The 27508-nt window shown below is 37.2% G+C and overlaps 1 protein-coding gene across 8 annotated transcripts in view; it reads right to left on the bottom strand.

Moving 5' to 3' along the window:
* Positions 1-1038: 1038 nt before the first annotated feature.
* Positions 1039-27508, bottom strand: part of SMARCE1 (SWI/SNF related BAF chromatin remodeling complex subunit E1) — a 54216-nt gene continuing 27746 nt past the window's right edge. For 6 of the 8 annotated variants that reach the window (XM_034415756.3, XM_034415759.3, XM_087892163.1 and 3 more), the window contains 7 exons: positions 23255-23335; positions 22134-22265; positions 21324-21495; positions 10971-11143; positions 9088-9189; positions 3595-3805; positions 1039-2671 (listed from right to left, as the gene is read on the bottom strand). In XM_034415756.3, the coding sequence (XP_034271647.1) occupies positions 2460-2671; positions 3595-3805; positions 9088-9189; positions 10971-11143; positions 21324-21495; positions 22134-22265; positions 23255-23335 (1083 nt within the window). In that variant the 3' untranslated portion in view covers positions 1039-2459. The remainder of the gene's footprint in view (positions 2672-3594; positions 3806-9087; positions 9190-10970; positions 11144-21323; positions 21496-22133; positions 22266-23254; positions 23336-27508) is intronic. The other 2 variants (XM_034415757.3, XM_087892164.1) reach the window with 1 other exon arrangement.

Below are 27508 nucleotides of genomic sequence, written 5' to 3'. Positions count from 1 at the left end.
TTCAACTATAAGATCAAAGCCCTCATTTGCAGGTCTAGAGAAACTACTGTCCTATGTGCCTCATTCTGTAGGTAGTTTCATATAGGTTAACTGAGCGTTTAGATTTAATGAATGCATTCAAAAAATACTATAAGCTTTCTCAATCTTAATTGTAATCACGTTCTTTTGTGGTTTGGCATGTTGGCTTGTTTGGTTAATTTATTATTCAATATGTTGTGCAAACCAAGAAAAATGGGTATATTAATAATCATTTGAAGTGTGTTACGCAAATCCAATCCCTATTTCTTCCAACTCATTTATCTTATTGCCAAGACACTGTGCCAAAGTTAGGAAGCATTTGCAACCAAGATGCTTATTTTATTACCTTAATTCAACAAATTATATTTTTACACTGATGCAGGTTTTTGCTGGTCTAAATGGTTGTCTTGACACAGTTGTAAAAATATATTGTTCTGACTTGGGGAGTATAATGGGACACAATTATGATCCTAACATTTCCTTGGGGGAATATTTAGGGTTTTGCTTAGTGTTTTTTAAAAACATATTATGGACATGGGGAAACCACTTACTAGACAACTCAGGACCATTCAGTAATTGGAATAAAAATGGTAAAAATTGGTTTTTGCAGAGCACATCAGATTTGGCTGACAGTATTATCAGCAAGATAACTTGGAACAGATGTGAGAGAAAACTACAGAAACGTATACAAATCTTTTTCTGCAAAGAACAAATTCTAAAAATGCAAAACAAATAAGGAGAAAAACATGTACTTATTTGGAATACTGAAAAATATTTCACAAATATTGTGAATAGTTCTGCCTCAACCACAACTATGAGGCTCAGCAGTTTCTCACTGAACTGAGTGGACATATTTTAAATATATTCCCCTCTACCATCATGTCCCAGGACTGGAATACTGGTTTACTGAAAGGAGTTCTGCTTTTTTTAATCTCTCTAGTTTGTTCTAGGTTCTCTCTTTGCAAGAAAACAGCACTTTACCATCAATGTATCCAAGACAAGTACAGACTACTGCAGTTGTTTCACTGTTTGAAAACAAGTACTGGTTTATTATATAAAAAAAACATTTTGAATAAACAGAGTAAAAAAGAGAGAATCTAAACAAAAGCCATTACAAATCTGTAAACCAACAATGGATTAGGAAATTTCTACAACACCTAGTGCCTTTCTTTAGTTAAAGTTACCATCTTTTACTTAAATTCCTTGGAGATTTTAACCCTAAAGCAACACTTCAATGGTTCATGCTTAAAAATAAAACTACACGAAGGTGCAAGAAATATTTTGGGCTTCCATTGTCAAATAATTGTTTAGTGAACACTACATTATACTTTTACTGTTTGGTACAGTTGTGAAGGAGAAAAGCTTGATAAGCTTTAAGCAACTGCCAGGAATTATCTTCTACCACACATAAAATCATTGTCAACCAAGGCATCAAATAGTATTGTTTGGGGGGTGGGGGTGGAAGAGAGCCCTCCAAAAAGAATCCCACATTACTCTGAACAAAATGAATGTGAGTAATGCAATTATATTTTGGACAAGAATGGCCTAGAGTCATGTGCCTTGGGAGAATGTGTGTTCTGCTTGCACAAGAATCTGAATTGCTGCAAGGGAGTAAAAATAATAAAGCAAACTAGTAAACTATGCAGTGAACGACAGATGAAAGCCTTTGGGGTTTAGAAGTTATAGAAATTAGGAATATCATTTTATAAATGTTGGCTTTTAGTGCTGAAAGTCTTTAGCATATGCAGCAGTGCAGGTGTCTTTCTTTTATAGATCCCAAAACAGGAAACTATTAGATAGTTCCCTGTTTTGATAGATAGAATTCTATCTATCTATCTAGATAGATAGAATTAGATACCGTATGATTTTTATGTACTTGTTTTGATGCTTTTTTTTTCCTTTGTGAAGTTGAACATACTATTTTTATTATAGATTTAAAATTAATATTTTAAAAAAGTATTCTGGAGAGGCAGAAAATTTGATTTTGAAGGAACTGCACAGTTCAATGTAGCACTAGTTTTAGCTGTAGTAAAAATGGGACATTTTTATTGAAAATGAGCAGTTATTTAAATTCTAGTTTCTATAAGTAATAATATTGATCAGGCTTGAAAAAAGCTGTAATTCGGAATATATAAATCTCACCCTAAGCAGTCCACTGCTAACGGAGAACAAAGTAACTTTTCAAAGGCTTAGATATAGAAAAATAACAAAATCAATCATAAAGCTAAATTAAGAAATGATGCTATTCGTGTAAATCATATTGTTCGGTAACTATTATGTTTTTATTATAGCATATAGATTAAAAAATGCATGGATTATATTGTGCAACAACCTACAAAAACAATACTAACGACAGCTTACATATCAACTCCACTACAATTCACAAATCTTTTGAAAAAGGGAAGACCTATATGGAAAGAAGTGGCGTTTTTTTTTTTTTTTTACTCTTTCTTTTCACCATCTTCTGAAGTTATTGGGTCAGCTGGGGGTTCTTCAGCTAGGGCACTATTGCTTTCTGAACCAGTATTGCTATCACTTGTTCCTTCCTCTGCCATGCTTTCAACACCTTCTTGCCCACTCTCCTTGTCTTCAGGAGTGGACGTCCCTTCACCATTCTGCTGATTCTCAATAGCTTCTTCTGGAGGAGGTTCTTCTGTCACACACAGAGACACACACACAAACACAAAAAATGCTGTGAGACTCTTAATTTGAATTACTAGAATATTTTTCAAGAACAAGAGGACAGACAAAATATGAAAGTAGGCAGATAAAAAAAGGGAGTCCTAAAAACTATCAGGCATAAACGCTCAATGATTAATGTTTTCTGCAGACCATTCTGTCCTCAATTTACAACTACAATTGTGACCAGAATGTTCCTTGTTAAGCAAGATGGTTGTTAAGTGAGTCACACCCAATTTTATGAGCAAATGGCAATTACATCACCCTGGGACACTGCAACATTGCACATACATGCTGGTTGCCAAGCTCCTGAATTTTTATCATGTGACCTTGGGGCTGTAGTGATGTAGTGTAAGTATGAGGACTTTTTCATTGTTGTTGTAACTTTGAGGGGTTGCTAAATGAATACCTGTATACTAAAATACAGCCAAATTCAATAATTTGTAAATTGGAAAGAGCTCTTACTGGGGAGATCAGAGATATGAATCAGATGTTAAACAGATACAAGATACACCCATTCATGAAGAGTGAATGGGTGTCCATCTGAATTAAGGTAAATTCCATTTTTCTGAAATGAACTTCTGGGTTCTTAGGCATTGGAAGAGGGTTATGATGTCAGGGAACCCTTCACAATTTTCTACTTCTATTGAAAATATAAAGGTTTTAAAAATTATCATCTCTGAAAAAGATAAGGTTGATTATTTGAAATCTATGGAAGGAAGCAAGAGAAAATATCTGAAAAACAAATCTCCATATGCAATGTACATGGCTGAAAAAAGAGTCTACTTTATAAACTTGTCCTCTATTAAATTAATTTTTCCCAAAGACCCTTTTTAAAGGCATTATTTTCTTTTCATCTCCAATATGTGATTGATGGTCACTGCACATTCCAATCACCTGTTTCCATGGGAGGAGTTCCCTCTTCTTTTTTCTCCTCTGCCTTGCCGGGTGTCTGCTCCTCCTCAGTGCTCATGCTGGTCTGACTGCGTTCAGCTTGCTCTGCAGCCTCTTTCTCCCTTTCTTCCTGCCGCTTACGAGCTTGTTCTTCAGCCTGTGCAATTTCTGCTGCAATTTTCTCCATGTCCACTTCTACTTTCAGGCTGCAGAGCTAGCAAGAGAAGGGAAAGAAATAAGACACTTTTCAATCCAGAGTTCTTATCAGAATATTTTTCTATTCTACTACAGGCAGTCCTCAACGTATGAGCACATTTGAGCCCAAAATGTCTGTTGCTAAGCAAGACAGTTGTTAAAGGAATTTTGCTCAGTTTTACGGTACCTTTCTTGCCACAGTTGTTAAGTGAATCATTGCGGTTGTTAAGTTACTAATACGGTTGTTAAATGAATCTGGCTTCCCTACTGACTTTGCTTGTCAGAAGGTTGTAAAATGTGACCCCAGGACCCCGGGACACTGCAACTGTCATAAACACATGCCAGTTGCCAAGTATCTGAATTTTGATTACATGACACAACAGTTGTGTAAAAAACAGTCATAAGTCACTTTTTAGTGCCATTATAATTTCGAACAGTCACTAAATGAATGGTTTTAAGTCGAGGACTACCTGTACTACCATTCAAACTTTTTTCTACTAAAGCTTCCCAAAGTGGCTTTATAACAATCCACTGCATAGGCAGTATGGCAACTTTGCCAATCGAATACTCCTTGCATAAACTGGATATTATTATTATTATTATTATTATTATTATTATTATTATTATTATTATTATTATTATTATTATTATATTTATTTATTTAATTTAATTTATATACCGCCCTACTCCCAAAGGACTCAGGGCGGTGAACAGCCAAAAGATAATATATATATAATACAAATGTTAAAAAACCATTAAAATACAATTAAATAATTTGGCCCAGAAAACAAAATTTAAAACACCCCAAATTTATAAGACAAATATAAAATTTTAAAAAAATTAAAACAGTTTAAAAGAGAGGTTAGGCCAGGCTGGCCTGCTGGAATAAGAATGTTTTGAGGGCACGGCGGAAAGCGCGCAGATCCGGGATCCTCCGTATCTCCGGGGGGAGTTCGTTCCAGATGGCAGGTGCCCCCACAGAGAAGGCTCTCCCCCTGGGGGCCACCAGTCGACACTGTTTGACTGACGGAACCCTAAGAAGCCCCTCTCTATGGGAGTGTACTGGTCGGTGAGAGGCTACTGCAGAAGGCGGTCTCGTAGATACCCCAGTCCTAAGCCATGAGCGCTCTAAAGGTGGTAACCAAAACCTTGAAGCGTACCCGGAAGACCACTGGGAGCCAGTGCAGCTCGTGCAGGAGGGAGGGTCACATGGGAGCGCCGCGTCGCTCCCATAACCACCCGCGCGGCCGCATTCTGGACCAACTGGAGCCTCCGGGTGCTCCTCAAGGGGAGCCCCATGTAGAGAGCAATGCAGTAGTCCAGGCGGAAGTGACGAGGGCATGACTGACCATATTTAACGAGTCCCGATCCAGAAAGGGACGCAACTGGCAAATCAGGTGAATCTGATAAAATGCCCTCCCGGCCACAGCCGTCAAATGCTCTTCTAAAGACAGCTGTGAGTCCAGGAGGACACCCAAGTTGCGAGTCCTCTCCGTGGGGGCCAACAACTCGTCCCCAATAGTCAGTGATGACACCAACTGACTATATCGGGATGTCGGAAACCACAGCCACTTGGTCTTGGATGGGTTGAGCCTGAGTATGTTTCTCCCCATCCAGATCCGTACAGCCTCCAGGCACCGGGACATCACTTCAAGGGCATCATTGGGGTGGTCCGGGGTGGACAGCTGAGTGTCATCAGCGTACTGGTGGTACTTCACCCCGAAACCACGGATCATCTCACCCAGCGGCTTCACATAAATGTTGAACAGAAGGGGTGAGAGGACCGACCCTTGTGGCACCCCACATACAAGGGGCCTCGGGGTCGACCTCTGCCCCCCTGCCAACACAGACTGCGACTGGTCGGAGAGGAAGGAGGAGAACCACCGCAACACGGTGCCCCCCCCAACTCTTCCAGCCGGTGCAGCATGATACCATGGTCGATGGTATCAAAAGCTGCTGAGAGGTCTAATAGGACCAGGACAGAGGAGCAACCCCTGTCCTGAGCCCTCCAGAGATCATCAATCAATGCGACCAATGCCGTTTCCATGCTGTACCCAGGCCTGAAGCCCGACTGGAACGGATCCAGATAAGCCGATTCATCCAGGTACTGAGGGAGCTGCCGTGCTACCACACTCTCAACAACCTTCGCAACAAAGCGAAGGTTGGAGACTGGACGGTAATTTGCCAACACTGCCGGGTCCAGGGAAGGCTTCTTGAGGAGAGGTCTCACCACCGCCTCTTTCAAGGCAGCGGGAAAGACACCCTCGCTCAAGGAAGCATTTATAATCCCCTGGAGCCAGCCTTGTGTAACCTCCCGAGAGGCCAGCGCCAGCCAGGAGGGAAACGGGTCCAATAAACAAGTGGCAGCATTCAGTCTACTCAGTATCCTGTCCACGTCTTCAAGAGTCACAGAATCAAACTCTTCCCAGATAATATTCTCAAGACCTGCCTCCAACCTCCCCCCTGAATCTACCCCGTCAGAGTCCAAGTGTTCCCGAATCTGAGCGATTTTATCATACAGATACCGTACAAAATCCTCGGCTCTACCCTCCAAGGGGTCCTCCCACGCTTCCTGAAAGAGCAGGGAGCGGGTCACCCTAAACAGGGTGGCCGGGCAATTATCTGATGATGCAATAAGAGTGGAAAAATAGTTACATTTTGCCGCTTTTATCGCCACTAGGTAAGTCTTAATATGAGACCTTACCAGTGTTCGGTCAGATTCAGACCGGCTGGCCCTCCAACCGCTCTCCAGGTGTCTTTTACAGCGCTTCATCTCCCTCAGCTCCTCAGTAAACCAGGGAGCCAAGCGAGATCAGCTCCGAGTCAGAGGCCGCAAAGGCATGACCCAATCCAAAGCACCAGCGGCCGCCTTATCCCAGGTGGCCACTAGGTCTCCAGTCGAGGTGTGAGCCAGAGCCTCAGGGAATGGCCCAAGCTCCGTCTGGAACCTATCAGGTTCCATCAGGCGCCTGGGGCGGAACCATCTCATCTGTTTCGCCTCCCTGCGGTGGGGTGTGGCAGTTCGAAGGTCAAGGCGAAGGAGGGAGTGATCTGACCATGACAAGGGCTCAATCACTATATCCCCTATCTCAAGATCACTCAACCACTGTCCAGAGACAAAAACTAGATCCAGCGTGTTTCCCCCCGTGTGAGTAGGGCCATGAACTAACTGGGTCAGGTCCATAGCTGTCATGGAAGCCATGAACTCCCGAGCCCTCTCAGACGTCTCACCTGCGGATGGCAAGTTAAAATCCCCCATGACCATAAGCCTGGGGGTGTCAACTGCCACCACGGCTATCACGTTGAGTAGTTCGGGCAGGGTTGCTGCCACATGGCAGGGAGCCAGGTACGTGATCAGCAAGCCCATCTGTACTCCATGACCCCACTTCATAAGGGGGGACTCACAACCGGCAGTCTGAGGAACAGTGGCCTCCCTCGGCCCAAGACCTTCTTTAATAACAACCGCCACCCCTCCGTCTCTCCATGACCTCGGCTGATAAAATGCGCAGAAACCGGGTGGGCACATTTCAACGAGGGGGACCCCCCCTCCTGACCCAACCAGGTCTCCGTAATACCCGCCAGGTCCGCTCCCCCCTCCTGAACAAGATCACAAATGAGGGGAGGCTTATTTACCACAGACCTGGCGTTGCACAACATCAGCCGAAGGCCCGGGCCCTGAGGATCTGTGCAACCTGGGGAACAAGCAGAGCATTGGGGGCCGGAGCACGCCACCGCTCGGAAACAGCAAGCATGCGCTCCCACAACTTGATATGGCCCCCTGCTCCCGCCATTTTAACTCCTATTAACCCAAGAAAAACAAATTCATTAGAAAATGATGATATAGTAGTTATACTAAAATCCCAGGAGTGTTAAGAGGTTGAAAACACAACTATACATCTCTAGTTTGACTCTCTAACATTTACTGTCCCATACACACTAATTCCAAAACAACAAATGCATCATTTTTATTACAAGCAATACAACTGTACCAAATATATCATGGCAAAATGGAAAAGCCAAGTACCAAAAGAACATAGAATTTGGAGAAGGAACAAAGGAGGCTAATCCACATGCCAGACAATGAAGAAACTTATTTGTCAATAGTGAAATTTCTAACCAGACAGGTCTAAACCTGTTGAAAAATTCTTCAGTGATTCAGTTATAAATCTAAAGTAATCTGTAATTCTTAATCAACACTATTCATTTTACAATACTTTTAGTATTGCATTTATATGGTTTTACTGAGTGCAATGAATTGACCTGTTCAATTCATTAACAATTCAGAACTGGTTTTGACAGTTTATGCAATGTTATAATATCTACAGATAAGCTGTTTATCATCAGTTTTCGAAGTTCTTTCTTTGAAAGAAAAACAAGGAACTTTAGAAGTAGGAAATCTAAGAATTCAATGGTTTGCTTACAATGTAATCTCAGACATGACTAAATGGAAGTATCACTAAGTTCTAAAAATAGGCTAAAATACAGATTTATAAGAGTATCCATAGGAATGGATACACCAAGTATAATAAATGAGCTATCATTGGTCATGCAGCATTTAATACATAAACTGTATTCAGGTCTCAAATAAAGAATGTGAATACACAAAATGCAATATTTTCCCACCGAAGATAAAGAAAATGAAAATATAAACTATCAAATAAGACAAGAAAATTAATCTGAAATTGTTTTCCTGATAATTTTCTACTTGATGGTATAGTCAATCATTTGAACTTGCTCATCAGATGGCAGGTGAAATAGTTATACCCAGATATATAATGTAGTGAAAATGTAGTACATGGGTATCTGTCAGCTGTTTTAAATTCCCTCCTTAGGTAAGGAATTCTAGTTCAAAAATCTGGAAAGCCAACTACTTCCAGCTTAATGCTTTGGTTAGAAAAGCTGTGGACTTTTTGGCCTGTATTTCTTTTATTTTAAAATTAGCATTGGTGCAGAGGGTGGTATTTTACCTCCCCCCCCAAATTATTCAATAGGACGTAGGAATTTTTTTTACAAAAGGTATCAGGAATCCTTCTTCAAATATAACTAATCCTAGATGCAGGTCATCATGTATGTATTTTTTTGAATTCAGGCTTCATTTGTACTAATGTCCAATAGAATATAAGATCCAAGCACAAAATACATTAAAAAGTGAAAGTATGATTTTCCCCCCGGGCAACTTGCAAGTCTGGGGCATCACAATATTAGATTTAACATGCACGTCTTCTTTCCATCTGAAATGAAAAAAGATCAGGGACTTCTACATATGTTCAGAGAAATCAGAGATGTTCTAGAGAATCCTACCCGTTTAAGCTCACTGTTAAAGGATTCCGTGCTTTCCAAAAACTTCCTCTTTTTTTCTTGATGACGTTCTTCTATTTGAAGGAGTTCAGCTTCAAGTTTACGCTGTGTAGAGAGGAAAATGAAAGTATTATGTGAAAAAACAAATACACATTATTTGAAATATAAGTCAATATCTTTTCTTTTCCCCTCTCTTTCCCCCACTATTTGCTTCCCTTTTTCCTTCCCTAGTTTCCCTAATACTTGCTTTTGTAGTTTCTTTGTATGTTATATTATCAACTAATAAAACTATATATCTAAAAAGAAGAGAATCTTTTTCAAAGCCTTGCAAAAAAAGAAATTGCTTCCTTTATACATTCTGCTCTTATCCATTAGATGGGACAAATTTAACTTCAGGATAGATGATAGATAGATAGATAGATTAGATAGATAGATAGGATATACTATAAATAGGTTTCAACATTGTAGAATTAAGAATTTCAAAAGTAGATAATTCAGAATAAGCCACTTGCTTTGTGTTCTAAATATTAGCAGCTACAACATTAAACTGAAAAATCTACCAGTATCTGGAATTTAGCACATATGTAGAAAACTAGGTTCTGCTCTTTCCATGTTAATGAAAGTATTTGGCAGTATCTTTAAAAGCATCAGCTTCTTGTTTCATTTAATTCAATAGGTGCATTTTTGTGATAGAACGCAAAATATACAGAAATATTTGAATAGTCCACACCTTTTTTGTTATACCTTATCTCCCAAAAGATACCATCTAAAGCAGTGGCCCCAACTTTTTTGGAAGCAGGAACTAGTTTCGGAAGACAAATTGTTTTCTACGGATTGAGCTGGGGAAGGGATGGTTTTGCTCATTCTCCTGCCGCTTATGGGCCCAGTTCCTAATAGGCCATGGACCCATACCAGCCCATGGCCCGAGGACCCCTGATCTAAGGTACTTAGATGAGATCTCATTCTTTATCCCTCTCCCAAAAGCAAGCCAGAGAGGCGAGCTCTATGAGCAGAAATATTCATGGTCTTACCATGTGTTTTCAAATATAAAAATTAATTTGGAGGATAATTCAAATCTGCTTCATTGACTCACAGAAAAATGCCCATTTGAAAAGAATGGGACAATATGAAAATGTTAATAGTGGGCAAGTGATACAATCCTTCATGCTGAGGATAAAGAAAATTCAAAACAAACTATTAATGAACTCCCCCTACTTCTCTGAACTCCCTAGTTATTTTATAAGAAGGAAAAAAGATCTGCTGCTTCTTCACTTTGCATATTCTGATCACTGACAGAACCTATACCAACAAACTGACAGATTGAATTTTTATAAAATATGGGAGGAAGTGCTATTGCATACATATATCTGTTGGATATAATAATCTATTTCATTTGGAAAGCTACTGCTGCTGAATTCATATTAGCTTGAGTTATCTCTCCATAAGCATCTTTGTGGTTTACCGGCCCTCAATTTATACGTCAATTGTGTTTTACATAGACACACAGTCTGATTAAGGAGAAGCAGCAAAGACACTGCTGAAAAAATTATTTTGTCTCATAATGGTGACTTAGACTAAACATTATTTCAGTTCTTGCTAAATCTATGATAATACCACATAATAAATCTGATTTATGTAACTGCAACATTTGTAGTAAAGCAAACCTGGAACAGCAAAATCAAGAGTTTTCTCAAGTTAAACATTATAAAAAAGATCTGAACATAATTAAAATGAGTGATGGAGATCTATCCAATGATCTTGCAGTTATTATCAAACAATAGGCAAACTACATTATAAACATTTATGATTCTGGATCCACTGCGTTAAATAAACTCTTCCTAAATCCTACCTCACCTCATCCCATCCATTTGGTATTTATATTTTACCTGATGAACCATTAATGACTGGACTTGGCGTTTGAGGACTTGCATTCTTGCTGTAGTAACCACAGATCTAACATCAGGGACTACGCTTTCACTCAGGATCTCACTAATTAAGCGATGGTTTCTCTGGAAACGGGCAGTAGCAGTATGTTTCATAGAAAATCCATCATCATAATCTGAAATAAAATCATGCAGTGATGACCATATAACCCTGGCATAAACTTTATTCTGTTCCTTTATTCCTTTCTATCAATTTAATCCCCTGGATAAAAACATTTCAGCTTTTTTTCCTGAATGCCTGATTTCTCAAAAGTTGACATTTGCAAAATAAAAATACATGTAAAATATACACTCACACAGGCTACTAAAAAGTGATCATAAAATTTAATTTTCCTTACCAAAGAATGATTCAATCCTGCAAAGTTAAAATAGTTGGTTTTCATGTAAAGAAGTTCAGTGAATAATAACTTTACTAGGCTAAGGATGCATTCTGAATGTGTATTACTACATTTCATATATTGAAGGCTTGCATATATTAATATGGACCTTGCAAAGTAATCTCTAATCAGAGATTGTATAGAATAGCATAAGTATACTTGGAGTAAAACTAGGGTTTGGCTGCACTTGTGGCATATTAAAATGTGCTATTTTAATTAAAACTGTCTAATATAGCGGTTTTCAACCTGGGGGTCGCGACCCCTTTGGGGGTCGAACGGCCATTTCAAAGGGGTCGCCAAAGCCCTCTCTTGCCCCCCCTCACGCCTTCACTCACCCTCACTCTCTGCTCTGTTGAATCGCCGGCCGTTCGCTTACCCCGCCCACTCCCAATCTATTGCTGCCTCCTGAGTCCCAGCTGATGGCTAGAGGGAAAAAAACTGTTTAAATTCTTGCCGCGGGGCTTTGTTAAATTGCTGGCTCGCCCCGCCCCGCCCCTCCGCACCACTATTTATTGCCAATAAATGGTGGTGGGCGAGGGGCAGGCGAGCCAGCAATTTAACAAATGGTTCGGTGGTTTTTTTGTAATTTTATTGGCCCGCGGAGCTTTAGCATAGGCTAATTAGCCCTTGATTAGATGGGCTCCCGACTCTCAGCTGATTTGTTCTCAGCTGTTTTGCTCAGGGCTCTGCTGCTTGCTGGAGAGATTTTTTCCCCCCTAGTTATGCTGAAAAACGAAACTGAAAGTAAAGCAAGCTGTTGGCTTTGCTGTTGCTGCAACGTTGGAAAATTAGCCAGGCAGATTTTTTTTCTTTTTCCTCACCAAAAAAGGTAGGTGCAAACAATGGGAAATTTAGGGAAAAAGAGGAGAGTTCAAGATTATAAAACACAAAAGAAAAAAAGCTCTATTTAAGTAGAGAATTGTAATAATTGAGATACTATTAATTGTATATTGTGTTGAAAGCAGAAATGGTTAAGTTGTGTTTTGGAGGAATATATGGGGGAAATTATTTGGTTTATTATTATTGGTAAATATAATTAATTGATTTGTAAGAAATTGAATTGCATGGAAATAATTGGAATATTCATGTTCATATTTATTAATATACAAAAAAGGTAGTTATATAACTAATTGATTTATATTAAAATGTTGAATTTATATTAAACAACTATAATATTACATAATTAACCAATGTGAAGATGGATATAAAAATAGATGACAATGGGAAGGGGTATAATATAGAATAGAAGGGAAAAATTGAATTTGATTAAGATTAGAGATGAAGATGAAGGGTAATATTGGTTTTTTACAAAAATAGATGAGGAATAAATATGGCAAAAAGGAAATATAGAAATTGTAAATTTAATTGAAATGACTAAACACTGTTTAAATTTGTGAACCGGCCAAATACTCTGTTCAAAGAAAATACATTGTATGTTTATATGTGTGTTTCTAATTATTGTTATTCATTCATATTTGTTCTCTTTTATTCTTTAAAGTTTAACAATTCATTCTTTATCTTAATATCTTTATATTTGTTTGGGGTTGGCTTTCTTCCCTTTCATCATTTTAATTGTACAGCAATCTTTCTCCTCAAACCTACCACCTCTCTCTTTTCTTTCCTTCTTACTTTCTCTTCCTCCCCCTCTTCTTCTCCTCCCTTCCTCTTCCTTTCTCCTTCTCCTCCTCTCTTCCTCCCTCTCTTACCCTCACTCCTACTCTAATTTCCCTTCCCTTCCTTCATCCCTCTCTATTGCTGTATCCTTTTATGCAAATGGACTACTCAGAGGGCTGAAAAAGTTATTTCTGACTGGTCCTCGCACTTTTGACCAGTCCTCGAACTTACGACTGTCCTCACATTTTACGGTTTTGCCCTATCTTGTCACCATAGTGAAGAGAAGCAGTTGTGAAATGAGTGACATGGTTGTTAAGAATGCTACAATGGGCATAAATGATGACCAGTCATAAGTGCGAAGACTGGTCAAAAGTGCGAGGACCTGTCAGAAATCACTTTTTTCAGCCCTCTGGGTAGTCCTTTTGTGCATATGGACTACTCAGAGGGCTGAAAAAGTTATTTTTGACTGGTCCTCACACTTTTGACCAGTCCCCGAACTTACGACTGTCCTCACATTTTACGTTTTTTGCCCTATCTTAGCACCATGGTGAAAAGAAGCAGTTGTGAAAGGAGTGACATGGTTGTTAAGAATGCTGCACGGGCATAAATGTGAGGATGGTCATAAGTGTGAGGACCAGTCAAAAGTGCAAGGACCTGTCAGAAATGACTTTTTTCAGCCCTCTGAGTAGTCCCTATACACATAGCCATGGCCACCCGGTCACATGACCAGCTAGCCACACCCACCCAGTCACATGACCTCCAAGCCACGCCCACAAAATAAGCCACGCCCACAGAACCGGTAGTAAAAAAATTTAGAACCCACCCCTGGTTGGGGGTCACCCCAACATGAGGAACTGTATTAAAGGGTCGCGGCATTAGGAAGGTTGAGAACCACTGGTCTAATATAATCCATACTATTATCAAGCAATACTTTAATCAGTATAAAAATGACCAAGGGTGTAACCTAGTCTGTATTTTATCAAAAATAACAATATTTGGTCAAAATCTTGACTAATCAAAGATATGGTGAGTAGTGCAGGTCAATATATGGGTTTATTTGGTGATGATAATAACATATGGGAAATTGTAATTTGATATGTAAGAGAAATACATAGTAAAAAACATGAATTAGCAAATGAAACAAACGAATTAAATTTATGTTAGCTGTCTACGTAAACAAAAGAAATAAAGAGATATAATAGAACGGAATCTGATCCAGTGGGATTGATGAACATGTGCAGAGAAATTAAAGTGTAAATTCAATTATAGATAGTCCTCACTTAGTGGACACAATTGGTATAGACAACTCCATCGCTAAACAAAATATCATGTTACTTGTAAATGACTTACATCATCATTTGCCGTTTGGTCAATAAATGAGTCACCACAGGTTATTAAGTGAGACATCCCATGACCACAACTAATTATTTTACTGCTGGCTTGTCCATCGACTCTTCGTCAGAAGCTGGCTGCGAAGTGTGCAAATGTTGATCATGTGACTTCAGGATTCTGCGACAGTTCTAAATACTTGCTGGTTGTGAAACCCCCAAATTTCAATCATATAATTGCTTACTCAGAAAGGGATTAGAATTATTTTCAATGAAAAATTGTCATTATGAAGCAGCAGCTTTGACGCAAGCAAGTGACTGGTTTGGAAGGATAAAGACTGGAATATTGAATATAGAAAGTCATGATCTTGAATTTGGTTGGCATGCATATTTATTCTATGAGAACAAAGTGGATAAAGTATTTAAAAGCCACATACTTAGGAACTCTTTGATGAGAGTTTGGAAGAAGCACCGATTCAAATGGGATTACAAAATACCATTATGGCTTGGTCATACCATGTGGAATACAAATATAATGTCACTCGGGGGGGGGGGGGGTTATACAAACAAGTTCTTTTTATGGATGGGGGCAGATGGCAACTAAAGACATTAGAAACACTGTTGGAAGAAGGGATTAATTTAACTTGGCTACAGTATAATCAACTTCAATTGAGATGGAAAGATCAAAAAACTGGTATAATGATGTATGAAGAAGAATTGGTTAGACATATAAAAGAGAAAGATCCAATGCATATTAAGAGGGTTTATAATGTTTTGTTAGAAAGAGATTCGGAAACTGAACTGGTTAAAGATTGTATGATAAAGTGGGCACAAAATTGTGCAGAACCAGCGATGTTGGAAACATGGGAAAAAATATGGGTCCAGAATGTTAAATTTACACAGTCGCAGAATTTGAGGGAAAATTTTTATAAAATGTTTTATAGGTGGCATTTAGATCCTAAGAAATTATCGTGTATGTACCCTAATGTTCAACCAAAATGCTGGAGACGTGATTGCTTAGATGCCACATATTATCATATGTGGTGGACTTGTAAGAAAGTGAAGGCTTTTTGGATAAAAATTTGGTGGATATTCAAAATGTTTTGAGGAAAAAACTTCAGTTTTCTCCACAACTGTTTTTATTGGGTATAGTTAAGGGTTTTACATTGGGCGAAACAAAGCTGATACTGTATATGGTGACAGCAGCGAGATTATTGATAGGTCAATATTGGAAAAATGATGCTTTGCCCACTATTGAAGAATGGACTTTGAAGATGGCCAGTTTTGCAGAGATGGCGAAGATTTCAGTGTATTTAAAAGACCGAACTCAAGAGACTTATGTATGGGAGTGGAAAAAGTGGATAGACTATGTGCAGAATAAATATCAAACTAGGAAATATCAGATAGCTTTTAGCTGAATGAATGAATGAATGTATTATGTAGGGATAGATTAATTGAGTTTTATGAAGGTATAAATGGTATATGGGGGTGGAGGGGTTTAAGCTTCATAAAATGTATTTTTGATTAGGATTTTATTTTGTGGAAGTCCTGGGGGGAAAAGGGAAGGGTTAGGGAGGGTGTTTTTTTTGGGGGGGGGGAACTGGGGAGAAAATGTATTTGTAAAACTTTTCAAATAAAAAAAAAATTGTCAGGAAATAATTATTACTATTCAAAGACATGTTTTGTGGCATAATAGATGAAAAAAAGCTGCAGAAAAGGGATTCCGGTCTTTGCAACTTGCAAATTTCTAATGTCAGATTTAATCTATCCAGCAAATTCATATAAACAAGGATAACTTAGTTGGGACATGGAGGCAAACAATCCAACTTATCTCTCAGGTGGCCAAGCATAGACAATAGAGCTTTTGAATTTGTATTTGTATTAGCCTTGACCAGCATGAACCAAAGTGAAAACTATGAAAATGGTAGTCCAAAACATATCACATTTAAAAGGGACAGACAGTCGCAACTATATTAAGTCTCAAAGGTGCTTTTTCAGGAGGCAACTGGACTTTCTTGTTTTTTCCTTTGAACTATATTAAGTTTCAAATCCAATATTTCTCATTCTAAATATCACTATACATAACTGCTTTTTTCATATGGGAATGGTAAATGATTTTTTATTAGATGAAATAAATTAAATCCCATATAAGTTTAATTTGGAAACAATTTGTTCTCTGCTCATTGAAGTCTATTCCTGGGCTAGCAGGCAGTTTGGCCTGGTATAGAAGTTTAAAAAATGTATAATCCAACCAATATATATATATATATAGGCTCACAAAGGCTTGATAAAGAAAAATTACTTCTATGTGATGCCCAAGTTTTTTTTCTCTTCATCAGCCTATTTGATTACTTATAATAACTTGCTATTATCAGTTACAAGGTAGTTTTAAGATGATTTACCCCAATATTACAAATGGCAAAAATGAGCACTGATAGAAATGAACTATGTTTTATGTAAAACAAAATGTATTTTGTAAAATATTTATTATCCCTTATATAAGTTCCTTATATAATTAATATTTTGATTTGGTATTTTAAACAGAAAAAAGGCCAATCACCATTTTAAAGATGAATGGAGGTGGTTACAGGAATCCCGCATAACAAGCTCTCACTCTTACTGTGACATCATTCCCTATGAAAATAGCTACTTAATGAACTTAATTGTGAATTCATAGCCACCCATTTTCCTCCTGTCAAAACCGGGAACATCAAAGAGCTAAGAGTCAAAGAATCTCTCCAAATGCTTTTGAAAAGACAAAATGATGAATAATAGATACGGGCTTGGTCTTTTCCAAAACTATTTTTGAAAAAGTGTCTCAGAGCAGCAATCTTGAATTTCTAGTTTATCTCCTCCAACCAACGAACCCCATGTTTTAAAAAAAGAACTGAAAAGCTAACTATGCTAGAGATATTTATATATGGGGCCACTAGATGTATTTTACTTAAGTTTTACTTTTAAAATGATATCTGGGAGTAAAAATCGTATCTATATACCCTCACAGCAAAATTGGGGGGTGGGATGGGGTGGTGGTGGTGGCTCTTTCTCTAAACAAGTTATTTCTAAGAAAAGATACCTGGATTTTATGCAGTAACTGAACAAAATGCCTGATTTAAGAATCTTCAATAAAAAGGATTTTTCATGCAGGCAATAATGAACTCTTGGTAGGGCCAGAATATAGTAAATATTCTGCTGATTGTAAAAGCCTAATAAAAGATACAGGGTGCAACAAGTGGGGAAGAACTTTAAGAGAAGACACAAGCAGCTCCATTAATTCAGTGTTGAAAGCAAATCGGCCTATTCATAGTAATAATAATAAAGCTCAATGGCTCAATGGAAGACACAGTCGCTGATCAATAGTTAAAGATTGGGAGAAATTAACATTAATAGATGAATCTTTCAAGTGAATCACTACTGTTTGTCATTGTACTGATTCCCCTGTCAACAATAAAAAACAAGACATGCCATGGCTATCAAATATCAAAAACATCTGTTAGGCTATTCCCTCTACTTTACATGGATAATCTGAAACTGTATGGAAAAACACATTTGAAATGGAATCACTGCTCAATCAAGTCCAAGTATACAGCTAGAATATTCCAGTGGAGTTTGGACTGACCAAAAGTGCTACTCTTACCATCAACAGGGGAAAATTACAAAAAATTGAAGGAATCAAGATGCCCTACTGAAATAATTTCTAAAGTCTGGATGAAAATGATCACTACAAATATCTGGGCATCCTTCAGGCTTATAACATCAAGCATAATAAAGTCAAGAAGGTTAGTGTTGAATACAGTAGAAGAGTGAAGATCTTAAAGTCCAAATTCAGTGGAAGAAATACCATCAAGGCAATTGACACCAAGATAATTCCAGTCATTTAGATACACAGCTGGAATACTAGACTGGATTCAAGTGAAACTAAAAACCTAAAATCTAGTCTAAAGACTAGAAATATTTTTTCAATGAATCATATCCATCATACAACAATGTTGACAGACTCTACTTACCAAGGGAAATAGGTAAGTAATGTTGTAAGTACACCAGGCAGTTGAAAAAAAGGGCATTTAAAGAATATCTGAAGAACAATGAAGAAGATGCACTGAAGATACTATACTATGAAGGCTTACTAGAGTACTAGAAAGATCGAGCAAATCTGCAAGAGTCCAAGTGACAATAGAAAAAGGGCATGGTTAAGCAAAGTGTAACATGGTCAGTACATTAAAAAAAAAAACAGGCAAAGAAGATAACAAGAGCTGGTAATAACTAAGAGAAAGAAATTGAAAAGAGGGACTAATTCCCTCTTTTCTGGCTATGTAAGATTGTGCCTTAAGATAACATATCAGAATTAAGAAGAGAGAAACAGAAAACAAATGCCACATCTGCAAAGAAGCAAAAGAAATACTGGACCGCCTAATTAGCTGCTGCAAGAAAATCACATAGATTAACTAGAAAAAAAATCGCATGACAAAATAGCCATGATGATGTATTGGAATATTTGCAAAAATACCATTTTCCTGAAAGCAAGAACTGACCACAAAATAGATAAAATAATAAAAAAATAAAGAAACTGGGGCTTTAGAATTCAACATAATCAAACAGACAAACATCTGCTACATAACATCTGAAACTTAAAAATTGTTGATAATAAAGACAAATAATATGGATAGTGGATGTTGCAGAACAGCAGAAGAAAAGGGAGAACTGGAGAAAACTGCAAAATACAAAATACCTGAAAACAGAAATGGAATGACTTTGGTAAAAGAAAGCAAAGATAATACCAACATAATAGGCACCTTGGGTGCAAGCCCAAAACAGCTGGAGCGTGAACATCATCGGCACTGACAAAATCATCATCAGTCAATTGCAAATGGCAGCTTTACTTTGACAGACAAATATTTATCTGCAATGATATCTTTAGTAAAAAAACAGTATTTGCCTACCCAGGTTCTTAGGAAGTATTTGATAAGTGGATAAAAATGCTAAATCCTATATAAACATCTGGCTGATTGCGTGACCAACCATAACAACTGTTGAAAACCAGCAGCTTCTGGGAGACACACAATAAATACTTGGGGCAGAGATGTGCAGCCTTTGAACTTCTGGTAGTGCACAGCACAAGACAGAGTCAATGAAAGGCTGGGAAATGCATGATTACTGTACTACTGAATTACTGTTTATAATATCTCTCATAAACTATGTATGGTTGCTTATTTTTCTGAATCTCCCATAATGAAAACTGCTGCTTTAGAAAGGAATATACCAGTGTTGGCGAACCTTTTTGGCACTGAGTGCTGAAACAGGAGTGCGCGTGTGCACTGGAAACCAGATTATCTTCCCAGTGCCCGCATGCTTGCCGGGTGGCTGTTTTCCCAGTTTCCGGCACTCCCGCATGTGTGAACATCAGCTGGCTGGTTGCCTAGAACCCAGAAGAGCTAAGGGTGACAGCTCACATGCCTGGATAGATGGCTCTGTGTGCCACTTCCGGCACGGATGCCATAGGTTTGCCACCATGGGAATATACCATGGTTATATGACTCAGCATAAAGGTAAATCTGTCTCCCTGATTTTTATCCTCAGCTTTGAACTTATTCTAAAATGAGACTGCATTGCATTAAAAAGAAAATGATCCTATCCTTGTCTAACAGAAAAGGAAAGTTGGGGTTAAAGAGATTCATGTCTTTTCAGATGAACAGTTCCCCTTTCAACCAGGTACTGCTTTTTTAAAGCAAAGAATTCTGGGAGAAATAAGTCAACTTCCTTTTGTGAGGCATGAAAATGAGAAAAACTACCAAAAAATGACATCTATAAACAGAATCTGCTGGATCTATCCAAAGTAAACTTTAAAAAACAATTCTACTCAGATATTCATAGATGATCCAGGATAAATCTGAATATCTTATTTCAAATATATCTTATAATGTAAATGAAGAACTTCCGTATTATATTTAGGGTAAGAACTGTAATTTGGAAGTCTTGCTAGTCAACTGTGAGAACTCAGTGGGTGGTTTAAGCAAGCTATACTGCATCAGGTTCAACCTTCACCCCAATCTGAAACATGGAAATAAAAAAATGATTAAAGTTTCTAACAATTCATCTGACCTTAACTGGCTTGAGCAAAGAATTTAGAGGACTGAAAAATTTAATTAAAAAAATACTTAGCAAATTATTTTCTCCCTACTTCTTTGAATATTCTGACTTCTCGATCTGATCTGGTTATTTTTGTGGTATATTTCAATTCTGTTCTCAAATTCCTATGAAAAAGACTCAAGGTCTTTAAATAAGAGAAGACATAGTTTATTCTTTTGTACAACCCCTTGGGACAATTTTACAGATCTCTATTCAATAGGCAACTTCCTTTGTAACTACCAGTGAAAAACCTAGTTTATTGTTCAAAACTGTCCAGTCTGCAAAAACCAAGATGCTTAGAATACATATTTTTCTGAGCAGTACATTAATTAAATGCAGCTGAGGGCAAATATTCATGCAAGAGGACATCTTGAATTTTCTACCTTTGATGATAGAACTATGTGAATTCATGTAAGAACTATTTAGTCTAATAGTTAAGATACCAGGCTAGAAAGCATTGAGTTCTGGTCCTGCCTTAAGCATGAAAGCAGATTACAGTTTTATGAATCTTTGCTGCCTCGAGTTATAATAATACAGTAATAATAAAGATGAGATAAAAATAAATCTGTTATAGATTGCTAAACAATACTTGATGGAAATTTAATACCATTGCTTTTGTTTTATGCTTTTGTTTCATCCTATTTATGTGCAGATCCGAAACAAAGAATTGTAATATTTATAGAATTTTTCTCCAAACCACAAAGGGTTCCCCAGCAAGTTGTTTTAAGAAGAGAATAAAATATTGATTTCTGAATCCTGAAAAATTCCATTGCCAAGTAAAAAGAAGCTACATCTCAATCATTGTGCCATTCTTTGTGGCCAGCAACACTATTTCTTCTCCTCTTGCTTACCATCTGGATCCTCAGCAGGCTGGATGCTCATATAAGGTTCACCTTTCTCCATTCGGGATTGCCTTTGCCGGCTTTCCTCCTCCAGTGCAGCTTCAGCACGGCTTTTGGCATTGATATAGGCAAGGTAAGCAGGTGAATTATGATAGGCCTTCATTGATTCATTGTACTCTATCTACAAGTTGATAGATATAATTAAAAAAAATACAACAAATCCCATCTCCCTTAACCTTAGGAATTTCAAACAATTAAGAAATCCTCACAGTACGCAAGGACAACTTCACACGAAACAAGAGACGGATACCTCAGGGCTGATTACTCATACTCAATTGCTCTCTTCTGGAAGGGTCTCACGGCCAGAAGCAGGATAGAGTTGCATTTAAACATTTCGGAATGTGTCCATATTTAATGAACAGCAAAGGGAAGTACAGGGGAATATGATGTTGGGAGGAACTGGATGAGGGGAGTCTCATTAACTGTGTTTTACTTCCAGGTACCTTTATGCTTAGATGTTCAGTTGGGGGCAGAGAGGGAGAGTAGGCAACCTTGACTCAAGCTGGGCTCTTTTCAAGTCATCCAAAGTATCATGATTCTATCACACTCTCCTTAAAATTCTTTAGTGGATCTGGCCTTGCACAGCAAAAGTTGATTCAGGTTTTCTTTCCTCAATAATGCTCCTGTACATGAGCCTGTAAGTGACCTCCTCCAGAATCAGTCTTTTTTATTTTATTTTACTTTAGCTTTATGTGTATGAAAGAGAAAGACAGACTTCCAGCGTCATTTAGGAGTGAGAGGGAGGTTTCTTCTTTGTACCTTTTCTGCTTCATATTCATTTAAGTATTCTTGCTTCTCTTCATCAGTGAGGTCACGCCACATCCCTCCAATGATCTTCCCAATTTCCCATAGCTTCAAGTCAGGGTTGGACGCCTTCACTTGGTCCCAGACCTTAATAAAAACATCTGTAGTAAAGCTCCAGCTAACTAAATACTTACAAAATAAGCACATCTTTTGTTAATATCACCACGACTACGGTTCTTTCAAAGCAAGGCTACACTAGACAGTTATTTTGGGCTATGTCCACTGTTTGATTATTTCTCTGGGGTGGGAAGACAGAGGTACGTTTATCATCCACTGCCTGGTTTTATTGACAGCTGCACAGCATCCTTGTTACAGCATCCTCTCCTTTAAATCCTGCACATGATTCTTCTCTTTTGTCTTAAGAGAGGCGATGGATGAACTTTTTTTTTTAAAAAAGAACCAGAGACAGAAAAGCAGGCAACAACACAGTCCTCCTTTGGACTTAGTCCCTCCTTCACACTGGATTGGATCAAATGCTGTCTGTAAGACCTAAGCTCTTTTATCAGAAAAAAAAAAAGCCAGCGAATTAAAAACAAGAAAGGGAAAAAGGGGCGTGACACTACACCCTTATTCTCTCTCCCTAAAATAAGAGAAGAGAATTTCAAAACAAAAACATATTTTAAAGAGCAAAGTAGATCCTATTGTCACTATTGCAAAGTGCAGTTATGGGGTTGCGCCAATCCTGCTTTGCCACAGAAAGCGGATTCTTTTAATATAGAAAATTCTGCCAATAAGGCACCCGATGCATCCTTGTTAGCAGAGGAAGCGGCAGTATACTTTAAGCATTTTTAAATAGTCAATAAAAAAGGGTCTTCATTTCTCCCCGAAAGTATGGTGGCCATGTTTCATTCTGTGGTGAAACTTATATTTTCCCCCTCCATTTTGGGTAGGTTGCTATTGTTTTCACTGTGAAAAGAGGAACCAATGACTTCTTAATTTCTTCTTAAGGAAAAAAAAAACGTAAGCAAAGCTATAGTAACAGGTTTGCTTTTTGAATTCAAACACGTTTTAGAACAATAATGAAATAGGTTAAGATGAGGCAGACCTTTAATCAGGACCAAGCATTTTGTACCCACCTTCCTGCTGTACCTCATATAGGGCATGAGTGGCTTATCTGGAGGCTTTGGGGGTTTGGGGATTGTAATACCCGATGATGCCTAAGGAACAACCAAATAAAACACACTGGTTATATTATTTCAAATATTTAAGTACTGCAAAAGAGGCATTTGCTAATATAATATATAGATAAATAGATATATAGGTCCAGGTTAACATTTATTAACTCTCATGAGAACAAGTATATTTTCAGATATGTAGAGTAAAAAATGCTGTAATATTTCTCATTGTTCTTTCAATAAATTTATGTATTGACAAAGATTTTGTATTAAAACAGCAATTTTCAACAGCCCAAATACCTTCTATAACTCAAAATATCCAATTTTTTGTCCTAATGAGAGCAGTTGTTATGCTACCTGTACTAAATACCTGAGGTTATATTCATACCTGCATTTTTAACTCCAGGTCGAATGCCAATAGCAACTTTAGTCTGTATTATTTCAATGTCTCTGCATCCCCATGTGCACAGCAATATTAGCCAGTTCTAATATCCAATCAATTCCAAGCTCAATTGTTGTGGCCTTGTGTCCTGATACATAGATATCTCGCAACCTTCTAGAAAATGTAAGCATATTTTCTGGCAGGTTTTCAGCAGTTTTGTCTTGGTGAATGGCTGCAACTGATATGAATTTCTGATGTCCAATTTTGCCCCTTCTATTCCGACTTCTGAAAATACTTGGAACTGCTGCTGGATAACATGTTATGAATTTTCCAGCAAATACAGGAAAAGAAAAAAATATTGAGTACAGTGAGAAATCTATAGCCTCTATATGTTGCTAAATTGCAACTCACAGCAGTTTTCAATATTGAAATTACTGTGGCCCAGCAACATTTTAAGGCCATCTAGTTGCCATTCTTACTTTAGAATATTAAAAGTATTTTATGGAATAGTTAAGGTAGCACAGTAAAAGGTCAAGGGTGAATGCAACCTCAGGGTAAAGAGAAGAGATAGATTAAAGACAGTAAAAAGGACTGAAGTGGAATTGTAAAAAGTAAGGGGAAATGTCTTTAACAGAAATATGCAAGAACTGTTATCTAGAGGATTGAAATATTCTTTTCATCATGGGAAACATGATAATATTAGGAAATGAATCAAGTAAACGCTCTCTGGTTTACTTGGAAGGGTGGATGGGAAGTAAAGAGGAATCAGATTTGCAAAACTGATCTCAGCCCCATTAGGTAGACCATATCAGATCAACTTCACAGGAAGACTACAGCTATGCTTTATTGAGATAACTATAATAACATAATCTTACAAGTCTGTGTTTTACTTCCCCTAAGTTTATAACCCACTGGATATGGAAGGAATTTGCCTGAGCTTCTGAATATTATCTTGCTTCCCGGGCATAAATAATATTTTGACCCTCTATGCCGGATGAATGATTCTTGATATTTCTGAATACAAAGATTCCTCGACTTATGGTCATTCATTTAACTAATGTTTGCAGTTACGATGGCACTGAATAAAATGACTTACAACCGATTCTCACACTTACAACCATCACAGCATCCCCACAGTCAAGTGATCAAAATTCGGGCGCTTGATAACTGCTATGTATTTATCGTGATTCAGCATACCAAGATCTCATAATTGCCATCTGAAACCCTTCTACGGGGTTTCCAAAAACCAAAATCAAAGAGGGAAGTCAGATTCTCTTAACAACTACGCTGATTTGCTAGGCCATGGCAAGAAAGGTTATAAAGCTCACTTAATGATGGCACTGCTTAGTGCTAGTCCTGGTCCCAATTATGGTTGTAAGTTGAGAATTACCCATACTACACTCTCATCCAAGATCATCTCAATTATCCTTATTCCATTACTGGAGAGACCCTTAAAATATTTCTCAGAACGAGATATTTCTCCAAGCTTGCTCCCTTGAATATCTTATTAGCTCAAACTGCATTATCCAAGTGGAAATTTTATAGAGAGTTCCCGGAACAACTTTTCCTAAAAGATCTGTAGAAATACCAAGCTTTTTCACTGCACTTAGTAAGGAAAAAAATAGCTAAAAGAAATATGTATGTCTTAATGGGTAAAAGGTAATGTCCCTTTTTTCTACAAAAATGTTCTGAGTTCAAAATACACTTTCATATATACACAATTCATCTTTTTCAAAGACGTGCTCATCTTTCATTTGAATCAACTCTTTACTAAGAGAAGGACCCGTCACTTTTATTCTCAAGGAACTTATTAAATATCATAATATATCTAATATGCAAATTAATGCATTTGCAGGCATTGGCATTGGCTGTGATACAATTGTCTGTGTATATGTGGGAATGGTGAATGGATTTCTAGGCAATTGGGGATCACTTTTCCAAATTTTTCAATAGTAGTGGAATATCTCTACTCTGGAGAATGTAATCACTATAGAATGAGATCCTTATTAGTAACAGTAAAATCAGTCAAGGATTCTTATTCACTTTAACAAACAGATACATGTCTGCATTTTTAGATGTGACCTTCCATGTAGAAATCAATGAGGTAGCATATATGCACAAAATTCTATCCATACTTCAAAATACATGTAGCTATTTTGGGAGGAGACTATAGAGATTAAGATCAAGATTTAAACATGCAGACATGTTTAAAATCTGCATAGATCTGCAGAGATCTCAGATTTTGAATAATCTAGTCATTTTATGGCTCCATTATGATAATACATATATAAATAATATTTTGCATGAACAGGCCTACAACATTCGAGAAGCTCATTTTTAAAATAAAAGGACAAGCTTTTCTCCATGTCATATTTATGAAATGCCATGAAGTAAGCAGTGGTGCATAGATCTTATCTAAAGAAACACAAACATGTTTATGAGATGTATGCATTAGCAAATGTACAATTACACACACAAATATATAAAGAGGGACCTGAAAACATTCAAGAAAATCAACTTAATACTTAAGCAACAATAAGAATCTATAAAGTATAAACCCAAATTGAAACACACATTGTAGAAAAAGCTCAGAATGTTTACTATATGTATATACAACAAAAATTTGTGAAAGAACATATTCTTCCAATATGAATCTGATATAAAAATAATTTGGGATCAGAATTTTTTAAAGATCCAAATTTATTCTTATTTAAAGTAATAAACCAGGTAAGAACACATGAGTTAACACATGAAGGGTGAGTACTCATGATTATCACGTGCAACTTCTGAATCTGTTATTTCTTTGCAATATAAATGCCTTTTTTCTGGTCATGAAAAATACAAAGAAGGGTCTTCCATATTAGCAAATTAGTGCCTTTTTCAATTTCCTTAAAGATAACTCCCAGAGAAGGTCTGACTCACAGGCCTAAACTGGATCTTTTTATCATTCATTTATTAAAAGTGAAATATTAGAATTTGAATTGGAGTCTTTTATTTTGGAAAATGGTTAATGGACTACCACAATCCATTATTTTTGGACAGGAACAGTTTGAAAGTATCCTTTACAGATAAAAAAATATGAATCAGAGCTAAAGTTTCTCCTCAACTAATGAATATAACTTATATAATGACATCAACAGTGATCATTTACTTACTTGTAGACTTTTTCCAATGGACACAGTCAAATTATATCTAAATTACACTACAAAAACTCTATACTTTTTTCTCTAAGTGCCTAACATAGTGATATACTTACTAGTTTTTAGTTACATCCAAATGCATACAGTTCTTATGAGGAGATACGTAGGAATTGCATGAATGCAGGTGTTAAACAGGTTTCTATCCTCCGTGTTTGCTGTCTATGGCATTAGGCAATTCCATAAAGAGTTCTGAAGCATCTTAAAGATCAATACCTTTGTTTTTGCCATAAATCACAGCTCATTTTATTAACAATCTATATGTATCTGACAGTGGACTTTGATCCATAGAGGTTTACACAATTTCATTTTGTTTACCTTCTATTTTTTTTTTTGTCACTTATTAAATGTCTTTAGAATTTAAATCATTTTAATTGTTTTTATTATGCATTTTTATACCGTTTATTTTTGTATTTTTATAAAAGTTTATGGTATTTTTTTTGCTGCAAAAACAAAAAAAAGTGGAAAAAAAGAAAAAAGGGTTTATGCAATAATAAATTCGTTATTTGAAGTGTGATAATACTTTTTTTTTTTTTTTGCAAACACTAATCTAACTACCCTTCTGAACATTAATTACAGGAGAAAGCACCAAACAATTAATCCAGCCACTACGTCTCAAACTGAAGCAATAACTAA

The sequence above is a fragment of the Pantherophis guttatus genome, chromosome 4, assembly GCF_059756535.1.
Source record: "Pantherophis guttatus breed Tessera chromosome 4, ASM5975653v1, whole genome shotgun sequence".
Classification (NCBI taxonomy): Eukaryota; Metazoa; Chordata; class Lepidosauria; order Squamata; family Colubridae; genus Pantherophis; species Pantherophis guttatus.
The sequence above is the reverse complement of the archived record's forward strand: the minus strand, read 5'-3'. Positions and strand labels throughout refer to the sequence as shown.